This window comes from Indicator indicator, chromosome 17, assembly GCF_027791375.1.
Source record: "Indicator indicator isolate 239-I01 chromosome 17, UM_Iind_1.1, whole genome shotgun sequence".
NCBI lineage: Eukaryota > Metazoa > Chordata > Aves > Piciformes > Indicatoridae > Indicator > Indicator indicator.
Genome location: NC_072026.1, coordinates 15,409,236 through 15,426,900, shown reverse-complemented (window position 1 = coordinate 15,426,900; position 17,665 = coordinate 15,409,236). Strand labels below are relative to the sequence as shown.

Below are 17,665 nucleotides of genomic sequence, written 5' to 3'. Positions count from 1 at the left end.
AACAGTTCTGTAGAGGAAGAAAGGAAACTGAAATCAGGTTAACAACAAAAACTGTAAAAATTCTTTCTTTGTCACTATTTTTATAATCTGAACTTGAGAGCTACCAAGCAACTAATGCTGCTCTCAATGACACTCTCAACTGAAACACTGGAGTATAAAAAACATGGTATACATAGATCATGCTCCATTTAACTGCCATTGCATTGGCAACTGCAGACACAGGCTGTTTGGAAACACACACAGAGAGTTAATCAGATTGCAAGGGACCATCACATGTCATCTTGTCCAACCCCCCTGCAGTCAACAGGGACATCTCCAACTACATTGGGCTGCTCAAGGCCCCATCAAGTTTGACCTACCTAATCCATAGTTAGAAATAATTATTAATCTTGCTGATATAGCAGGATTAAGCTGCTCAGCCACATGCTGTACTGATTCCTGAGTTCCCTAGGTTTTGAGGAGTTCATACTAGCAGCTCTGCTTGGTCATTTCAAATGGCCAGCTGTCACAGTTGTGTAAATGGCCACTGAAGAAGCTCTCATATGCAAACAGAATTTTCTGCCTGCTCCCTCCTATCTAATGATTTTAAAACACCTTTCAACAATCATGCTGCAAATCATCTAAAAAACTCTCAAGAAGTAAAAGCACATGAGTTTTACCCAAGTGTAAAGGAGAGACATCTTAACAAATACTTAGAGGAGGCAGCCTGTGCTTCTCCACCTAGCTCTGAATCAAATTAAAAAAAAAAAAAAAAGGTTTTTCCACAGCTACAGCCACAGCCCACCTTGTGAACACAGCCTAAGGACACCATTCCCTCACAAAAGGAAACCACCATGGCGTTGCCAGGTGTGCAAAGTGATTCTTTCCTCCAGAGAACTAGAGAAGGAACCTGTGAGTTTAAATGGTGTTAAAGTGCAAAAGACTCTCAATGAAAAAATACACCTCAGAACAAAGAAAAACCTCATTATACTTTGCACCTGTTTAAGGGGGGGAAAGTCCTTTTAACAAGTTAGTTCATTAATAAAGGTGCAATTAAGTATCACATCATTAAAGGAACAGGAATAAAAACACAGGGAATTCTCATTAAGAAACAATGCCAAGGCATCGATCTCATTAAAAAAAAAAAAAAACAACAAAAAAACCCAACAAAAATAAAACACTTTCTCTCCTTGCTCCTGGTTATAGACAATCTCATAGCAATTTGTTCCTTACAAAAGTAGGATCGCTCCTGAAAGTTAGGAAACTGCTTTTTCGGAGCTAAAAAGCTAGGAATTTGTTCCCTTGTTTCTAAGCAGAGGTGTTACTTATTGTGAAGAAGCACTGCAATGAGAAGAGAAAAACCATAGGGAAAACTACCACTCATTTCAATATCACAAACAAGACATAAGCAGGGGGAAAGTGACAAATTTTGCATTCTCTCAATAACAGATTCTCTGTCTGTTAACATTGGAAGTTAGAGTAGAGAAACTTCAATCACTGTGGCAAGCAGCCAGCTCATGAATAGGCTTGCTAACATCAACAAGACTATTGGTATGAACAAATGCTCAAAATGACTATGAGACTTCTTGTATATCCTTTGTAATGTTAAAATCAGTTGGATCACTGTGGTTTCTAAGTGCTCTCCCACATGGACTGAGAGCTGAAGTCAAGAAGAGTGCTCATGTGAGAAACTAAGAGCTGCAGTAAAAGCCTGAACTGGTGCTTTGTTTTCAGTTTAAGAAAATTACCTAGCACGTTCTAACAAAAGAACTACTGGACTAACAGATACTAGGCTTTAACTAATGAAGCATAGTCCCCAAAGTTAGATTCTGCTCAAGAAAAGTGCTGCTTCTACTGTTTGGATAGTTACTGGTGAACTACATTTGCAACTCTGCCTGAGGACCACGAGATTTCAAACTCCATTCAGAAGTATAGACCCAGGATGGTGATACATAAAGGATCTGTGAGAAAGGAAGCACAAGAACTAGCAGCAAGGTGGGGTTGCCTGCATGGTCAGCCCTTCATTTGAATGCAAATGTAATTTTGGGGCAGGCAGTTATCTGTGACATCAGGCAGGACCTTAGTAAACTGTTACCAACAGCACCTGGTAAAACCATTGTTAATCATGTGTAGTAAAGGGACATGAGGGCTAGCATGAGTCATTTATAGTGCCAGGCAGGGCTAGAAAAGAGAGAGAAAGAAAGAGGAGGGGAAGGGAGATCAAACAAACACTTGGAGGAGCAGGATGTCCCAGCAAGACAAAGCCAGGCTGTGAGCATCATGTATGTGAGTTACCTTTTGGATAAAGAGACCAGCATGTATCCAGGATCTGCAAGGTGCAGCAGCAACAACCTGCCAGTGCAAAACTTTGTGTCTACTCCATCTTATTCTGACTACATGGGATATCATCATGTGCCAACTCTGGACAGCCACAGCCAGCCTGCAGGAACCTGGGGATCTCACTATGGCCCACAGAGGGAGGACTGGAACGCTTACGGCCCAGGACCTTCCAGCACAGTTGCTGCTGCACAGATCAACGGCTCGTCCCCGGGACAGGTCTCCTACAGTTCTGCTGATTACAGCTCCCTCCATCCCACTGCATCTGGGGGGTTACCTCCTGTAGATACAATTAATGCACAGCAAATCTCTCCCAACAGCCAAAGGCACAGCTCTTATGAATGGATGAGGAAAACGGTGCAATCCACTTCCACAGGTATGAGGGCTCTGAGCTTTTATGCTGAGAAGAGATTCGTTTCACTTTATTAGGGTGGGGGTTCTTGCCAGCTTCTCTGTTTGGAGGGTAGCATGCAGTTCTAACAAGGAAAGATCCTAACTGCTTTGTAGTATTCTCTTAGTATCAGTTAAATATTTTAGCTTGATTATTGGATGCTGGTTTTGATGACCTGGCTATTTCTTTCTTGACCTTGAATACTGAAGCAAATGAAAAGCAACATCGTTTCACAATGAAGTATTTTCACTTTGGATATGTTAAATATTTTCTGATATCAATTAATTACTTTTAATAAGAGTCCTGTGGATTGGAATCATAGAATGGTTTGCATTGGAAGGAACCTTAAAGCTTATCTAGTTTCAACCCCTTCATGAAGGAGGATGAAAGAAATCATGATGGAACTATGATATGTCACCACCGTCTACACTTTTTTTAGTTTTCCTCAAGTACATATAGAGTTTTTTCCCAAGTTCAAGTAAAACATATACAGTAGTGAGGGGAGGTGGAAGTAAGGCTTTGTATTAGAAATAGCCTCTCCAAACCTCAGGACACTGAAATGAAATCAGACCTGCAAGATCAAACAATGAGTCAATGCTTTAAAACCAGGAATGATAAGGAAAGTCTTACTTTGTAGTAGTAGCTCTCAAAACATGTGGGAACACAAAGCTCCACAGTAACACAATCAGTTCATACAGAGACAGATCCATCCTTGATGCATAATAGTCAAAACAATTGAGTACAAAACAATTCTTAATTGTATTTAACCAGTAAAAATAAGTCATGAAGGATGAATAAAAGGTTCTGTCTGACTGTGGTAAGGAACAACAGGAAAAAATCTAAATATTGAGCATCTCTAAAACAAAATCTGTATCCTGTATGAACAGGGGAAAAAAAAAAGAAAAAAGAAAAAATGAAAAAAGATAAAAAGAAAAAAATTAAAAAGAGAACAAAAAGGGGGAAAAAAAAGAAAAAGATTCTGAAAGAAGACAGTGGAGAAGGAAAAATGGGAAAACTGCCTAAAAAGTACAGAGGCACAATCAGCTCTATAACAGCATTTGATCCTCTGAGGTGCTGAGCAGCTTTGACATGCACTGAAATCAGTAGAAACCAAGGCTGCTCGATGCCTCCCCTAAAGAGATGCTCCCAGTATTTCAATGTTCCATTCCAGGAAGGCCCATTCCTTTCAGCCCTCCCTCCTTCAGCAGCTCTCTTGCACACACACCTGTAAGTAAGTTTTCAAAGCCAGTACTGAGTCAGTCTCTGACGGAAAAGTAAAACCCTAAACATGATTTAGAAAAATGAAATTAACTATATAGAAAAAAAATTGTCTGCATTCAAACAATGCATCTAATTTATAAAGACATGCCTGTCTTCCTCAATTGTGCTGAACATAACTTTAGTCCAGAGTCCACAGAAGCGAATGGGACAATCAGAATAGGTTGTCACTCTGTCTGAATAAGAAAGTTCAGGGGTTTAAAGTTGTTTGTTCTTTGGGTTTTTTTCTTCTTCACTGAATACTAACCAAGAAAAAACAAGAGGCCTGGCCTTGAAAAAATTTACAGCTTATTTTTGAGAGGTCATTACAAGGGCAATGAAAGTGCTCATGAAACAAATGATTTACAGATGGCAGAATGCTTGTTCAAAAAAACTTTTCACCTCTTCTTTACCTGCCTGCCTTTTCCTCCTGTGGATTTAAATTGCAGCCTCTTTGAGAGAAAGACCCGATTTGATCTGTCTGTGCTGTCCCTTTAATAGTGCAGATACTGTGAGATAGGTAGGTAGATAGGTTGATAGAAAGAATAGAGTACCACATTCTAAGTGCCTGCTTAAGAAACATGCTTGGGGCTTTCTACTTTTCCACATTTCACACCTGTAAGGGTCAGAGCATTCACAGGAGGTGTTGGGAATCTCTCCATTCTGGAACGGCCCAAGATATTGAGCATCTTCATCTCAGGAAGAATTGAAGAATGAGCATGTCACAGGAACATAGCCTCCCAAATGCCCATGGAGCGATGTAAGGCCCTTGGAAGTTAGTGGGAGCCTATCCACTCATTTAATAGGGGCTGGGTTGTGCTTTAGGGAAAAGTCAAGATAAATATTTCTTCTTCTGCTGCTTCCCTTCTTATCTTATTTTTTGCTAGGCCGGGCATGCTCAGTGCCAATAGGGCTGCTTCACTAGAGTTGGTTCTTTTTTTTCTCCATTCACTGCTTTTCCTCTGTTTAAAAGCAAGGGCACTTGTGGTTTTCCCCAGGTTTCCAAAAAATAAAATAATTTGTTAAAACAGGCTCTAGCAGCAATGTCAGCTCCTGCAAAGAGTTTGGTTCTGAGCATGCAAGCATTGTAAGCACCTCCAAATGTGTGATGAGGCTAAAATGCAAGTACCAGTGCTGTTTGCTGGACCATAATCAAAATCCTCAGCCATTTCCTAGAAGGAATCCTTGGGGTTTCCACCCTTCGAGCTGTATGCATACACTGAGTGTTACCCTTCTGTCTCTGCAAAACTTCAGTAGAGGTTTGGTATAGACAAGAGTGATGACCTACTGCTTATTAAGCTTTCCCTATTCCCTGTGAAATTAATATGAGCCACTGTTCTTAAAGAGGAAAAAAACTGAGGCTCAGACTCACCTGAAATGATCAAAATAGAAATCCATTAGACAAGCTAATTTTAGTATTTGTTCATTACTTGTTGCAAAATACTAGTTATTAATAATAATAATAATATTATTTCACTATGAAAGCAATAATTATTAAGGCAAGTGACTTTTGCAAGATGATCTTGAAAGCATGCTGGAACTGCTCCTGTAATCTCATCCCTTTAAGAGGAGAGATTCCTTTCAAAGGTTTACTTACATTCCATAGCCAGACTTGTAACAGCTACAGAAACAAGGCCCAGAACCAATGACATTTCCATCTCCAGAGATTTCATCTTCAGCTTCTCTCACTGGTGCTTTGTGGCTTCATCACCTCATGGATGACAAACAAAACACTTTATTGAAATGTCTACCACTGCTTCATGCCCTGCACACAACTAACCTGGGACAAAGGAAGAAATTATTTTCAGTCTTCGCCACTTGAAAAACAACATCCACTACAAAACCATGTCTTCAACTGGTGTTAACATGAGTTTGGTGAGGTTATGCTACTTGGAACCTCTGGAAGACCTCAGTATTTAATTAGCTCAGTATTTGACCGTCCTGGTTTAGAGTTCTTGGAATATATCTCCCCACAGAAAAGACCTGCTAAGGCTTTCATCCTTCATTCTCTCATCCTTCATTTTCTCTCTCTGGCTGAATGATTTCTAAACTTCTCTAGCTGCAGGGTAGAGGGTTTGGGACTTGATCCTAAATGCAGTGGAGGTAGGAGGGTGTTCAGGATACAGGAGAAAGCAGATGTGGTGTCACTCAGAACACCTGAAGGAGGAAAGACCAGCTACTTGGTATTTTCAGCCAAGAACACTGATTGAAATAGACACTTCTCTGACCTTACATTGCTCCTGTCCCCTCTCCTAAACCCCACTTCTAAAGGGTGAGCAAAGCCACAGCAGGTAGGAATTGTTAACAGAGGACAGAACAAAGCCATGATAGCTGGAGATTTGAGGTGCCAGTTACACACATGCAGCATAACTAGAGGCAAATTCTTGGATGAAAGGTAGAATAAATCCACTTTAGAACAAGTTACAGCTCTCCTCCTGTGGGTTTTGCTGTCTTTTTACAGACCACTCACACAGGAGTAGGCTATACTTTTTGCCTCTGTGAGAAAACAACATACATATAGGGAAAACTGTGCAGGGACAGTCTTTCTGATGGATGATGATGACGACAGGTGCAGACAGCATCATTACAAAATACATGGTAAACATATAACTTCCTCTTTCAAAGACTAGGTGATATAGTCCCTCAAATCTAAGGAAGAGAAATAAGCCTCTTAAGAAGCTGTTCCTGCAAGACACTGAATGACCAAAGAATATACAACATATGGAAAAAATCCCAGTTAATCCCTTGCTTTTTAGTCCATAGTCACTGGCAATGTGATTTTCCCTAATCTGGATACTCAGAAGTCCATCTTTTTCTGCAGGTTGGGTCCTTCTGTCAAACAAAATCCATACAGGTCACCTTCAATCGTCGCTTTAAAAGCGGTAAAATATCTCTGCTTTGATTCAGTCAATTCTCTATGATGAAAAGGAATAGAAAAGTCTACTCGAGCAAAGTGAAGGCCAGAATGCAGTCAATAAGCTTTCATGCAGAACAGTGGAACATACTTCAGTATTTTTAATAGAAGTCAACAAAATAGAGGGGAAATTCTCCGAGTCTGTTGGAAGGCTCTACTTATTCTGTTCTTTCCATCATGAGTATGCTTAAATGATCAAGTCCCAGCACAAAACACAAACAGAATTTTCACAAACCTTTATGCACTCAACTTTGCAGTAGTGAATAGTCCTGCTCATTCTGGCAGGAGTATTACTATTCTTAGTATACAGGATTGAACTCATCTACCTTTTTTTTTTTTTTATACACAACAGCAGTGTGTGGCTTGATTTCTTTAATTCAGCTTTACAGAACATTATGTGCAGCACAACGTCCCTCCTCAAGACTTACTTAAAATTACTTTTGCTTTACAACTTCGATTACATTACAGAATTCCAGAATCCCAGTATGGTAGGAAGGGACCCCTGGAGATTCATCTAGTCCAATCCCTTTGGTAGGGAGTAGAGAAAATCTGTCCCTTTCTTTTTCCAGCACTTTTATAGTGCATAAATAGTTACAGTCTCGAATCAAAATGCTGGGCCCTATTCTCTGATACTCTATCTCTATTAGATCAAAAGTTAACATTGATCTTGCTCTTAATACTAATCTAACATAAAGGCGCAGATCTGAACCAAGAACATCTTCAGGACAAAAAAGCTGTTTCATATTTTGAGCTGCCTTCAGCTAATTCCAGTGATCAAGTACCGACATTAATTTCCTCTAAAACAATGTCAAACTGGGGAATCCAGATTGCAATGTGCTGCAAGCAACCCAACAGTAATCAGACACTATTCCGTACTATGACATCTTCTGTCTGAACTTCTGGATTTGGGGAATTATGCCAATTGCAGTAGATAAGAATATTCCTGAAAAGTTAAGAGTGGAGGCACTGAAAAAAAGAGACCAGGGCTAGTTCTAATGCTAATGTATTTTGCTTTGTAAACTAGTTGTGAGGTCCGATGGTAGTTGGTTGTTTTTTTTTTTTTCTCCTTTCCTGGGCTACATTGTCTGAGGTTTTGAGGCCTATCTGTCATATTGAGGCAACAGACCCTTTTAACACTTCACTTTGCTTTGATATGCAGTCTTGTCTCTTCCTTCTCCCTCTTTTCTTCAGGAGTTATATTGCCGGAAAGGGTGATGATTTTCACAGCAAATAAAGAGGCCTTCTCCCAGCTTTATTGTCTTCAGAAGAAATACTCTGTGAATTTTATGGCCAATGGGAAAGCTGTTCCCTTCCCCCACCTCAAAACTTGGCCAGTCACAAAAATTACTGGAGTGGGTGTGATAGAACAGGATTGTTAAACTATATCCTAGGAAAAGTTTTCCAAGGATATCATTTCTTGGTTCTCAAATAGTCACTGTTTGTAAAAAAGGATTTTGACAAAACTTGACATTCATAAAAGCTCATTAAGAACAGGAAATCCACTCCCCCACCAAAAAGGCCCTCATAGGTTGCCTCAGAGCTCTTTTCATTTTTTTACTTCCACCTTGCTACTAAGAAGCTCTCCAACCACTTGCAATTCCTCAGTAGAACTATCCATGACAGAACACCTTCCCAATAAACTGACACTATACCGCTGGTTAAAACGATCCTTGTCACTAACAAAACATTAATCAAAAGTCTAGAAAGTTAACTGTTGGTTAACCTCACTCACCTAAGTGAGCAAAATATGCAGGATTTGACTAAAGAATTGAATTAAAACATTAACTTCTATAATTGCATCATTAAATTCTGTCATTACCTCCTAAAGAAGTCAGAGAAGTGAAGAACATCCTTCCACTGTCTCTGGGGTGTACCCATTAGCCTACCTCAAATTTTACTTAGGTAATACTTCTCCTTGAAATTAAATGAGTCACTGTAAATAAAACCAGTAGAAGGTTTGGAAGATTTGGCTCAGAATGTGGTAGAGTGGAACTATTCCACCTAACAGATGGAATTCAGAGGCTAAAGTCCCAAAAGATAGGTTTTGTTGCTGCTGTTTGTTAACTTTGGCAAAGAAAAGTGTACTTTGCCTTTGAAAGGAAACACCATATGCAGACTAATTCCAAGCCAGCATCCCACAAAGGCATGAGAAAGACTCTCACTGACATCAATGAAAGTCTGAGTAAAGGACTAACAGACTAAAAAACATAGCTCTGCCAGGACTAAAAGCATCCTCTCAGAAGGCCCTGCTATCTCTCAGCTCCCATTGTCGGTTGTCTCTCATAGAGAGAATTATTCTACACACACACACAAAAAATCTGATTATTAGAGACAGGATAGATGTGACAACTCACAAAGAATTCTCAGATTGTTGCTGACTTTCAGGAAGGAAACATTTTCCTTCTGCATTTCTACCTTTTAAATTATTCTTTTAATTAACTTTAAAGAAAGAAATTAGAAGTGAAAGCTCGCAAACCTCCTTCAAAAAGAAACCACATATTCCAGTTCCTACTAAAAATAACCTGAAATGCAGGAAAAGGTTTTATGGGAAAGAGTTCTGTTTTCTACATACATTTAATTTCTCCTTCAGTTTAAAAAGCCAAACCCCCAGCCCTCTCCTAATCAGATAAGGAGGGCTTAAACGCTTAAAACCAGAAACAGGGAGGTTTATCTTGAAGTTTACCACTTTGTTTTGGCAATAGAGGAACATTTGATATTTGTCCATGGCTTCTGAATGAGAATGGAGTTCAAGATAAGATCACCTTGTTACTCTTTGTGTACTCCATCTTAACAGCACAAAGGAGACCCAGGAAACATTTTAAACATTTGAGCCAGAGAATTACCCCAAATTCTCATTTAAAGAGGAAAAAAACCAACAGCTCTGAACCAAACCACGGGCTAGAGAGATCAAAAGTTAGAAAATATCAAGTGAGGCATTAAAGCACCACAGGTGACCATATGTTAAACAAACAGATTACACTTCGAATGAATGAAAACAAATGTGCTGGTATTTATGTGGACTGCACTGAGTAACTGCTGCTCTTTAGAGACTCTAAAATTCTTACCATAATGTTGTAAAATTAACAGCACTTTTCACTTGATTATCAGTGCAAAGGTAATTGGGCTAATTCTGCTTTCACTCCAGTTTTGCAAGGATAGAAATGCCAATGAAATGAGAAGTCTCTATAGACATGCCCCGGCTGAACCTTCACAGGGAACTTCACAGACTTGAGTCCCAGTGGGTTTGGCTGTGGGACTGAGCAGAACCCCTGGGCTAAGGAGCACACACATGCACAAATGTCTCTTCCCTTCTTGAAATATTCCAACAGGCTGACTGATGCCCTCAAGGCAGTTATGCCCACTGCCATAGTACTTTTCCAGGGTTGAACATCATGGAGTATAGAAGCTTGAAGGATCAAATTCTGATGTAGACCTTGCTCTACAAAGCTCGGAAGAATCCCAGAGACGCACTGTCACAGAATCTCAGAATCCCAGCATGGTGGGGGTTTGAAGGGACCTCTGGAAAACATCTAGCCCAACCCTTCTACGCTAATGCAGGGTAACCCAGACAACTTTGCCCAGGATCACAATGTCTAGGTGGGTTTGGAACCTCTGCAGAGGAGACTCCACGACCTCTCTGGGTAGCCTGCTCCAGGGCTCCCAGCACGCTCACAGAAAATAATTTTCTCCTTCTGTCATGTGGGGTGAACCAGTGTTATTACCCAGAAGCTAACAGTGTTTGTTCACAGCACTGGAATGGCCAAGGACTTTCCATGCTGAACAACTCTGTGTCTAGGTGTCATGGATTGAGTTGAACCTGCTGCTGTAATGCCAAACCATTACACTAGGATCTACACAAACAGTACAAAAAGTACCAGAACCTGAAGATCCTCTTAAGGTTTAACAAGACTTTGGAGAGGAAAAATTCTTACAAGTAACAAAGGACTGATTATCAGTGCTGGAGGAGAAAAAAAGTGATGTGGCTCTCAAGCCATTACTATACAGCAAGTGGTAATGTTAACTTCAGGTATGTTCAGCTATTAAAATGAGGAGACATTACATCTTCCTCCACAGCTGAGGGCAAGAAACATGAAATCAAATTATGAATTAAAGGATAAAGTAATTCAAGACTGCACTATAGAACTGTAGTCTGAATTCTAATCTTTGGCTGCTACTTAAAACTTCAAAAGCAAGGGGAAATGGAAGGAGGGGCTGAAACCTCCAGCAATTCTCTCCTGCGGGGGGGGGGGGGGGAAGTTGGTTGCTGTGGGGCAGTGCTGTGGTGGGAATTTTATTAAACCTATTTCAGTCCTCTCCATTCAGAATTAACTGCTCTTATTAAGAGTGTGATAATTATGAGTTTGAGTAACCTTGTTTTGAAGAATTAGGGATCCACACAATCTTTTCAGATCTTTTCAGCCAGCATGAGCTGTTGTATGAAGCTGAGCTACATGTGCGGCAGTAGCACTTTCAAGCAGCGAGCCACAATATGCCTTGAGCTGTATGCATTGAGAGAACTTCAATCTAAGGGGGCTGATCTACTGTAGTGACCACTAAGGACACAAAAATTCATGAACTACAGCTGAACACACTGCAAATAAATCAACTAAATATATTCTGTGCCAGATAATTTACAGCCTAAATACATCTGAAGAAATGTCTGTATAAATACAGACAAAGCCCAAGAAATTGTGAGACTGGTTAGTGAACATGGTAATACTGGTCTTTACACAACCATGATCTAATCTTTAAAAAAGGGAAGAAGACCTTAGGTGAGGGCTCAGGAGCTTCAGATTTGTGCAGGGGCTGATGTCTGCTACATTACTGACTAATATGAATGTTAACATCAATGAAAGGTGGGTGAGAAAGGAAGCATCAGTAGCTCTTCTCATTCTCAGTTGTTTCACTGCTGCCAACACATTCTGTCCTCAGAAATGATCCTGTATGGAATCCATAAAGTCCCAGCTCCTTGCATCTGTGTTCACTGGCTCATGTCATTTGCCATTACCTTTTAATGACCCAGGCATTGCTTCAGCCAGCTGTGCCCACCACTGAAAGACACAGCAATGCTGCTTTCAAAAGAACAGATGCTGCAGTTCTGCCATGGGTCAATGTCCTTTGTAAAGTATTATTGCTTTCTTCTTTTTTATTAACTGTCATCTGAAAATCTATGTTACTATTCCCTGTGCTATTATCAAGTCCTGGACAGGCTGTGCCAGACATGAAAGAAAAACAAAACCTCTGAATTGCAGTATCACTATATTGTATTAATTTCTGTAGCAGCAGGAAATTAGGAACCTTGGAAGCTCTTGATACTGTCTCTGCAGTAAAATATCCTTCCCAATTTCCTTCTGAAGCAGGTAGCAGTATAGCAGCTTTAGGGACAGAGATACAAGAGCATTCAACACCAGGCAGGAAGCTTGCAACAGAGCTGTGAACAAAATCCAGGTTTCCTGGCTCCTTGCTCTTCACAAGAATGCCTTCCCTGTCCCAAACAATAACACAAGGGTGATAAAGAATATGAGAAGCATTTTGTCTTCTGTTTACTGAGGAGTGAACCCCAAATCTCATAGTGTGAACCTCTGGTATTATAAATCAGGACCAAGTCAAGGGAGTTACGCCGGGTAAGTGCATAGAGAATCAGGCCTAAAATGCCCACAAATCTATTTTCAACTGTAAAACCATTTATTTTGTGTTACTAAAGTGGAAAAAATTCCAGCTTGAAGCAATGTGTTCTTCTTTCAAAACAGGTAAAACAAGAACAAGAGAGAAGTACCGAGTGGTTTACACAGATCATCAGAGATTAGAATTAGAGAAGGAATTTCATTACAACAGATACATTACAATCAGGAGGAAGTCTGAACTTGCTGCAAACCTAAGACTTTCCGAGAGACAGGTAGAGTATGGCTCACCCCCATTTAGGATTTCCTTTATTATCTCTGGTGAGGAACTAAGCATGATGGTTAAGAACACAAACATGCTATGACTAATGACCAACCAACAGGACTTGCTTCCCTTTGCAACACAGGAACTCAAACTATTCAGCTGAACAGCCTAAATAGCTCATCTCTAAACAGCCCATCAGCATCACTTCAGCTCTCCTCAGGGAGCTGTGCAACCACACACAACCTTCTCCTTGTCTTGCATACAGTCCTGGCTAAGAAACAAGTTTGAAAGCATTAACAGAAACCTGCCCGGATTTCTCTCAATTTTAGTGGGGTAGAAATGTTTGCTGTAATTTCTAAAGGAAAAGTCCTGCTTCTGCTGAAGTCAGTGGGAATTCTAGAACCAGTTTCAACAAGGTCAGTCTTAGCAGAGAATGGAAGTGGTGATCTTAGGTATGCTCAGCACACATGAAGGTATTTGTTTCTTTGGTTGCCTTTCACCTTCTGTTAAAGATTTCCTACCTACCTGCTACTTCTTTCTGCTGCTCCTATTTCCCCCCACTACCTCCAAATTCCACTTTATTGCCACAACATAAATCAAAACACAGTCCTTCCTGATCAAAAGGTAGACACAATTTGCTCTGGCACCACTCTGCTGCATTCTTCAATCATGGAGTTGCAACCCCCTGCCAAAGCAAAGTAGGTCTGCGGCCTCTGGCTCTCCAGCCCTTCAGCTGGTTCCTGTGAACCACAAAGATAAGACGCCAAATCAGATCTGCCACAAAGAACCTCACAACATGGGCTGAGCCTGTGTTTGGTCATGTTTTACTTGGGAGTTACTTGATGCAATACACTGAAGAAAGTGGAGAAAAGCTTGACTGAAGGAGCGTTTGGGTAGATTTGAGGACACAATATGCTTATTTGCTGCCTCCTCTGTTTGCAGAGCTCTGTTTTCTTAGTTAGTTATCATTCAGCATCATTCACTGAGGATTATGCCTGATTCACCAAGGGCTCTACTGAGCCGGGATAGTCCGAAATCCACCTAGCTGTAGCACTGTCCATCCAACTTGCACTTATCTTAGCACACACTGAAAAAGCTGACAGAAAGAGAGAAGCAAATACCCATTTGGCAAATATTTCTCAATCTGCTCCTGAACGTAATTAATTATTGACAATTAAATTCCACCCCAAGTTCCACTGAATTCGGTCTAGAACCTGGCACAAATTTTTGGCTAAGCTTTTTTTCCTGGCTATGGCAAAATCCCATCCAGTACACTGGAAGGAATATTTCAAGACAAAAGGACAAAGAACAGTTACTTAAATAAGGAAGGAAAGATGCAGTATCCCATGGGGGGAAAGAAAAAAAAAAAAGGCAAAATGAAGCACTGCTAATATAGGAACCATTAGAAATAAAAGAAACGATGAAGACAAGAAAGGAGAAAATTATACTTTGGGGGAAGAGTAACTTACACAATAACTGTAGAAAAAAAGTACTGAAAAGAAGGAGGGCAACATGTGAAGAACACTTCAGATACAGCTGCCCACATTAGCTTTTAGTCTGACATTACAGGTCTGTATTTCCCTGCAGTTATTTGATAATTGGCACAAGAAAATGAAGCCCTACCCAAATGCTCTCTGGATCACTGCTGCAGATCTGCATCCTTAATTTAATAACAATCCCCTAAATTCAAACACAGGTAAGAACACCAAAGCCAGAGGGTAATTCCGAAACAGATGGCAAATTGGGCTTAGGCTGTTGCATCTTTTTATGCAACAGGTGAAACTCGATTGCTTGAGCACAACCAGAATGCAAGAGAGTGCCGAAACTGGTTTAATGGAACATATTTTGTGGAATATCATTTCACTACAGAGACAAACTGAACTGCCAAATATCTCAGATGATAACCTGGGACTTAGACGAAATTTCCACAAGCTTTGCATGTATCTGAATTCTTCCGTTGTAAAAAGAAAACAATAATGGCTCAGGACACAGACTGTCATAGAGGCTCCTTAAGATGTTTTGTGGCACTTCACCAGTGGTTTTCTTTTAAAACACAACCTAGCAGCAGCAGATGTTATCACCCCTTACTCTTTTACTTCCTTCCTGATCATCACTCTCTTTCCCTTTCTAGTTTCTAGCAAACGATAACCGAACAAATTAGTATTGTTCAGCAAACCATTGATTTTCCTTTGGGTTACAGCAAATGGTGACAAAAGTGTTTCCTTTGCCATCTGAACACCAGCAAGAAAACATAACATATCTGAATGAGGTAGCTTGACTTATTACACTGCCTAGACATTAATTCAGAGCCACTTCCAAGGATCAATAGCTGGTGCACACTGCCTTAAATCCAACACTGGGGATTTGCATCCAAAGATATTTCAGTTGCCACAGAACGTTCACCCTTTCACACCTGAACAAGTTCTGCTTTACTTCACCATCACTCATCCACTTCATCTCATGTCCTCGCTTGTCCTATCCTAATCAAAATCCATATCCTCTTCAATAGCTGCTTCATTTCTTCCCAAACATTTGTCACGTTTCTGTGACAGAGCAATGGCTGTGGTGTGGAGCAGTGGACTGTGCAGCAGTTTCTGGCTCCATCTGTGAATGCGATGAGAGGCATTTAGCTATTAAGGCACCACTTACACAATATTTCGATGTAAATTTGTGTAGTGAGATTAGCACAGTGGTGAAATTCTGCTCATAAGTGTATTTCCATTGCCTTGCACACTGCAGCTAACCAATTAATGTTGTTAATGAGCTTTTGTGCCTCAGTTTTTAAGCTGGTAACAGGTTTTTAACTTGTGCCGACCAGGGAATACAGTTTTCAGTGTAAAGCTACTCTCCAATTCTTTTCTGGCCATCACTATGACACAATTAGATTTCATACCAAAAAAACCCAAAACCAATAATTAAAATAAATAAATCAAAGCTCAATCCATAAAGAAACAACACCTAAAAAGGAAAAGTAACACTGAAAAACTCTTTTTACCAAGCTATTAATGGATATTTAAGTACCAGATAGGGAAGATGAGCTGTATGAAAACCAAGCACATAGCTCTGATGTCTCAGGTTGCCTTTCTGATTGGTTCTCATGCAGTTGATTTTACCTGTGACCCTTCACCATGTACCCAAAGGACCACATTGCATTCTATTAGCAACTGAAAAGAAATTTCTTCTGCCCCTCTGCAGGTGAAGATCTGGTTCCAGAATCGCAGAGCCAAAGAAAGAAAACTAATGAAGAAGAAAATGACTCATTTTGATGGCAGCAATCTTGGATCTATGCAGAGTGACTCTGGCTCTGTGAGCCCAATGCCAGTTCCTGACCCACAGACTCATTCAGAAATGCCTAGTTCTTTATTCTCTCCACCTCCTCCACCACCACTGCCCATGAACGGTTTGCAGCACAATGGGAACCTGCAGCAGGTAGTGGCCTCTCAGTAAAGCTGCCTGGGGAGCTACTGCATAACGAACACTAAAAACTGCCAGTACATGGAGCACTACAGCATGAGAAACAGAGGACAGGCATGGCTGCTTTGCAGGAGACCCCAGCATGACAATTCTGTGCACATAAGCTTCACATACAGTCAACTTGAGAGCCACTTGCTAGGTCTGCAGGACAGAGTAAGCTCCCAAGGGCCATGGAACTGTTGTGTGGCAGGAGTCCTCATTGCAAGGAGCCTCTGCAAGAGGATGCCATGAGTCTGTGCCACAGGCAAGCATCCTTCCAGCCATGCAGCAGGTGGGCAGGCACTGGGAGGAGGAAAGCTGAGGATCACGTGCAGCCATTTGTCACAGTACACTGTAGGCAAAGAAAAGCACAATATGGGCCCCAGGCAATACCAAATTGCTGAGGTGGTAACAGCAGCTGGACCACCAGTGCTCTGCCTGTCCCTTGCCCCTAGGTAAAGAGCATATCCCTTCTCCTTTCATCTCCACACAGGTTCCATGGAATCTCACTTCCATGGGCTTTGCACATGCATCTTGATAAATGAAAAGCTGGCTTCTGTGACTTGAGCCACTTGATGGAAAGCCTGGCTCGTGGTGGTTGCGCTCACTACATGGTAAGGGCAAAGGTCAGGGATGAGCTTTTAGGAATTTGGGGGGGTTTGACAGGTATGATTTCCAATGCTCCATACACTGGTATAAATGTGCACTCTTTGATCCTACCACCAATGTTTTGAAAGCATCCTGGAACTCTGAATCTTGGCCCAAGTTCATTTTTCCTAGAAGAAAAACCAAATCAGACTAAAAAGGGCAAAGAGGGAGAACATCCCTTTAAAAAATGTAATTTTTTTTAAAAGTGGCTTTGTTTCATGAGATAGATGGAGACAGATGCAATAACTGCATTCAAGTCATCTTAAACTGGGTCCAGTTTTCAGAGCTATTGTGACACTAAAAAAAAAAAGTCTGAGAAGCCAAATTAATGAAAGAGAAAGCAAACAAATATTTCACAATATTATAAGTCTCAGCATTTTTAAAGTGGATCTTCATGCCCAAAGTGTTGAGCCCTTTCATATTAAGCACAATTTAGTTGGTAATTAGTACTTAAGAATAATCTGGATATCTCTGAACATGACTGGTAATGGCATGTGCCTAACTTGTCTGCAAAGGGAAAAAACACTAAAGCACATAAGTGATGTGGGAATTTATCACCTTCTTGTCACAAGCAATTCAGACATTTAGGATGCCTGTCCTCACTAATTTTTATCAAGGTGGCCTCCTCAATATCTCCGTCACCATTGCAACAAGACTTAGGAGCATTAAGTCATTTAGGCACTACATTTTGGGGGGGGGGTTCCTTAATGATAACAAATAGTACTATTAGAGCATCCAAATGTTGGTAATGTGAAATTACTTTGTATATAAAGAGCATTAAAATAAATGACTTTTTTCAT

The 17,665-nt window shown here is 40.6% G+C and overlaps 1 protein-coding gene across 1 annotated transcript; it reads left to right on the top strand.

Moving 5' to 3' along the window:
* Positions 1 to 2,259: 2,259 nt before the first annotated feature.
* LOC128972617 (homeobox protein CDX-4-like) lies at positions 2,260 to 16,211 on the top strand. The gene is made up of 3 exons (XM_054388690.1): positions 2,260 to 2,692; positions 12,629 to 12,774; positions 15,960 to 16,211. Exons 1-3 carry the CDS (start codon positions 2,260 to 2,262, stop codon positions 16,209 to 16,211), a joined length of 831 nt encoding a protein of 276 aa, XP_054244665.1.
* The last annotated feature ends 1,454 nt before the right edge of the window (positions 16,212 to 17,665 follow it).

Excerpts from the sequence above, each read along its gene's own strand:
- LOC128972617 (XM_054388690.1), top strand. The coding sequence starts at position 2,260 with ATGTATGTGAGTTACCTTTTGGATAAAGAGACCAGCATGTATCCAGGA. Across the intron at positions 2,693-12,628 it reads GGTGCAATCCACTTCCACAG|GTAAAACAAGAACAAGAGAG; the intron begins GTATGAGGGCTC and ends CTTTCAAAACAG. Across the intron at positions 12,775-15,959 it reads TAAGACTTTCCGAGAGACAG|GTGAAGATCTGGTTCCAGAA; the intron begins GTAGAGTATGGC and ends GCCCCTCTGCAG.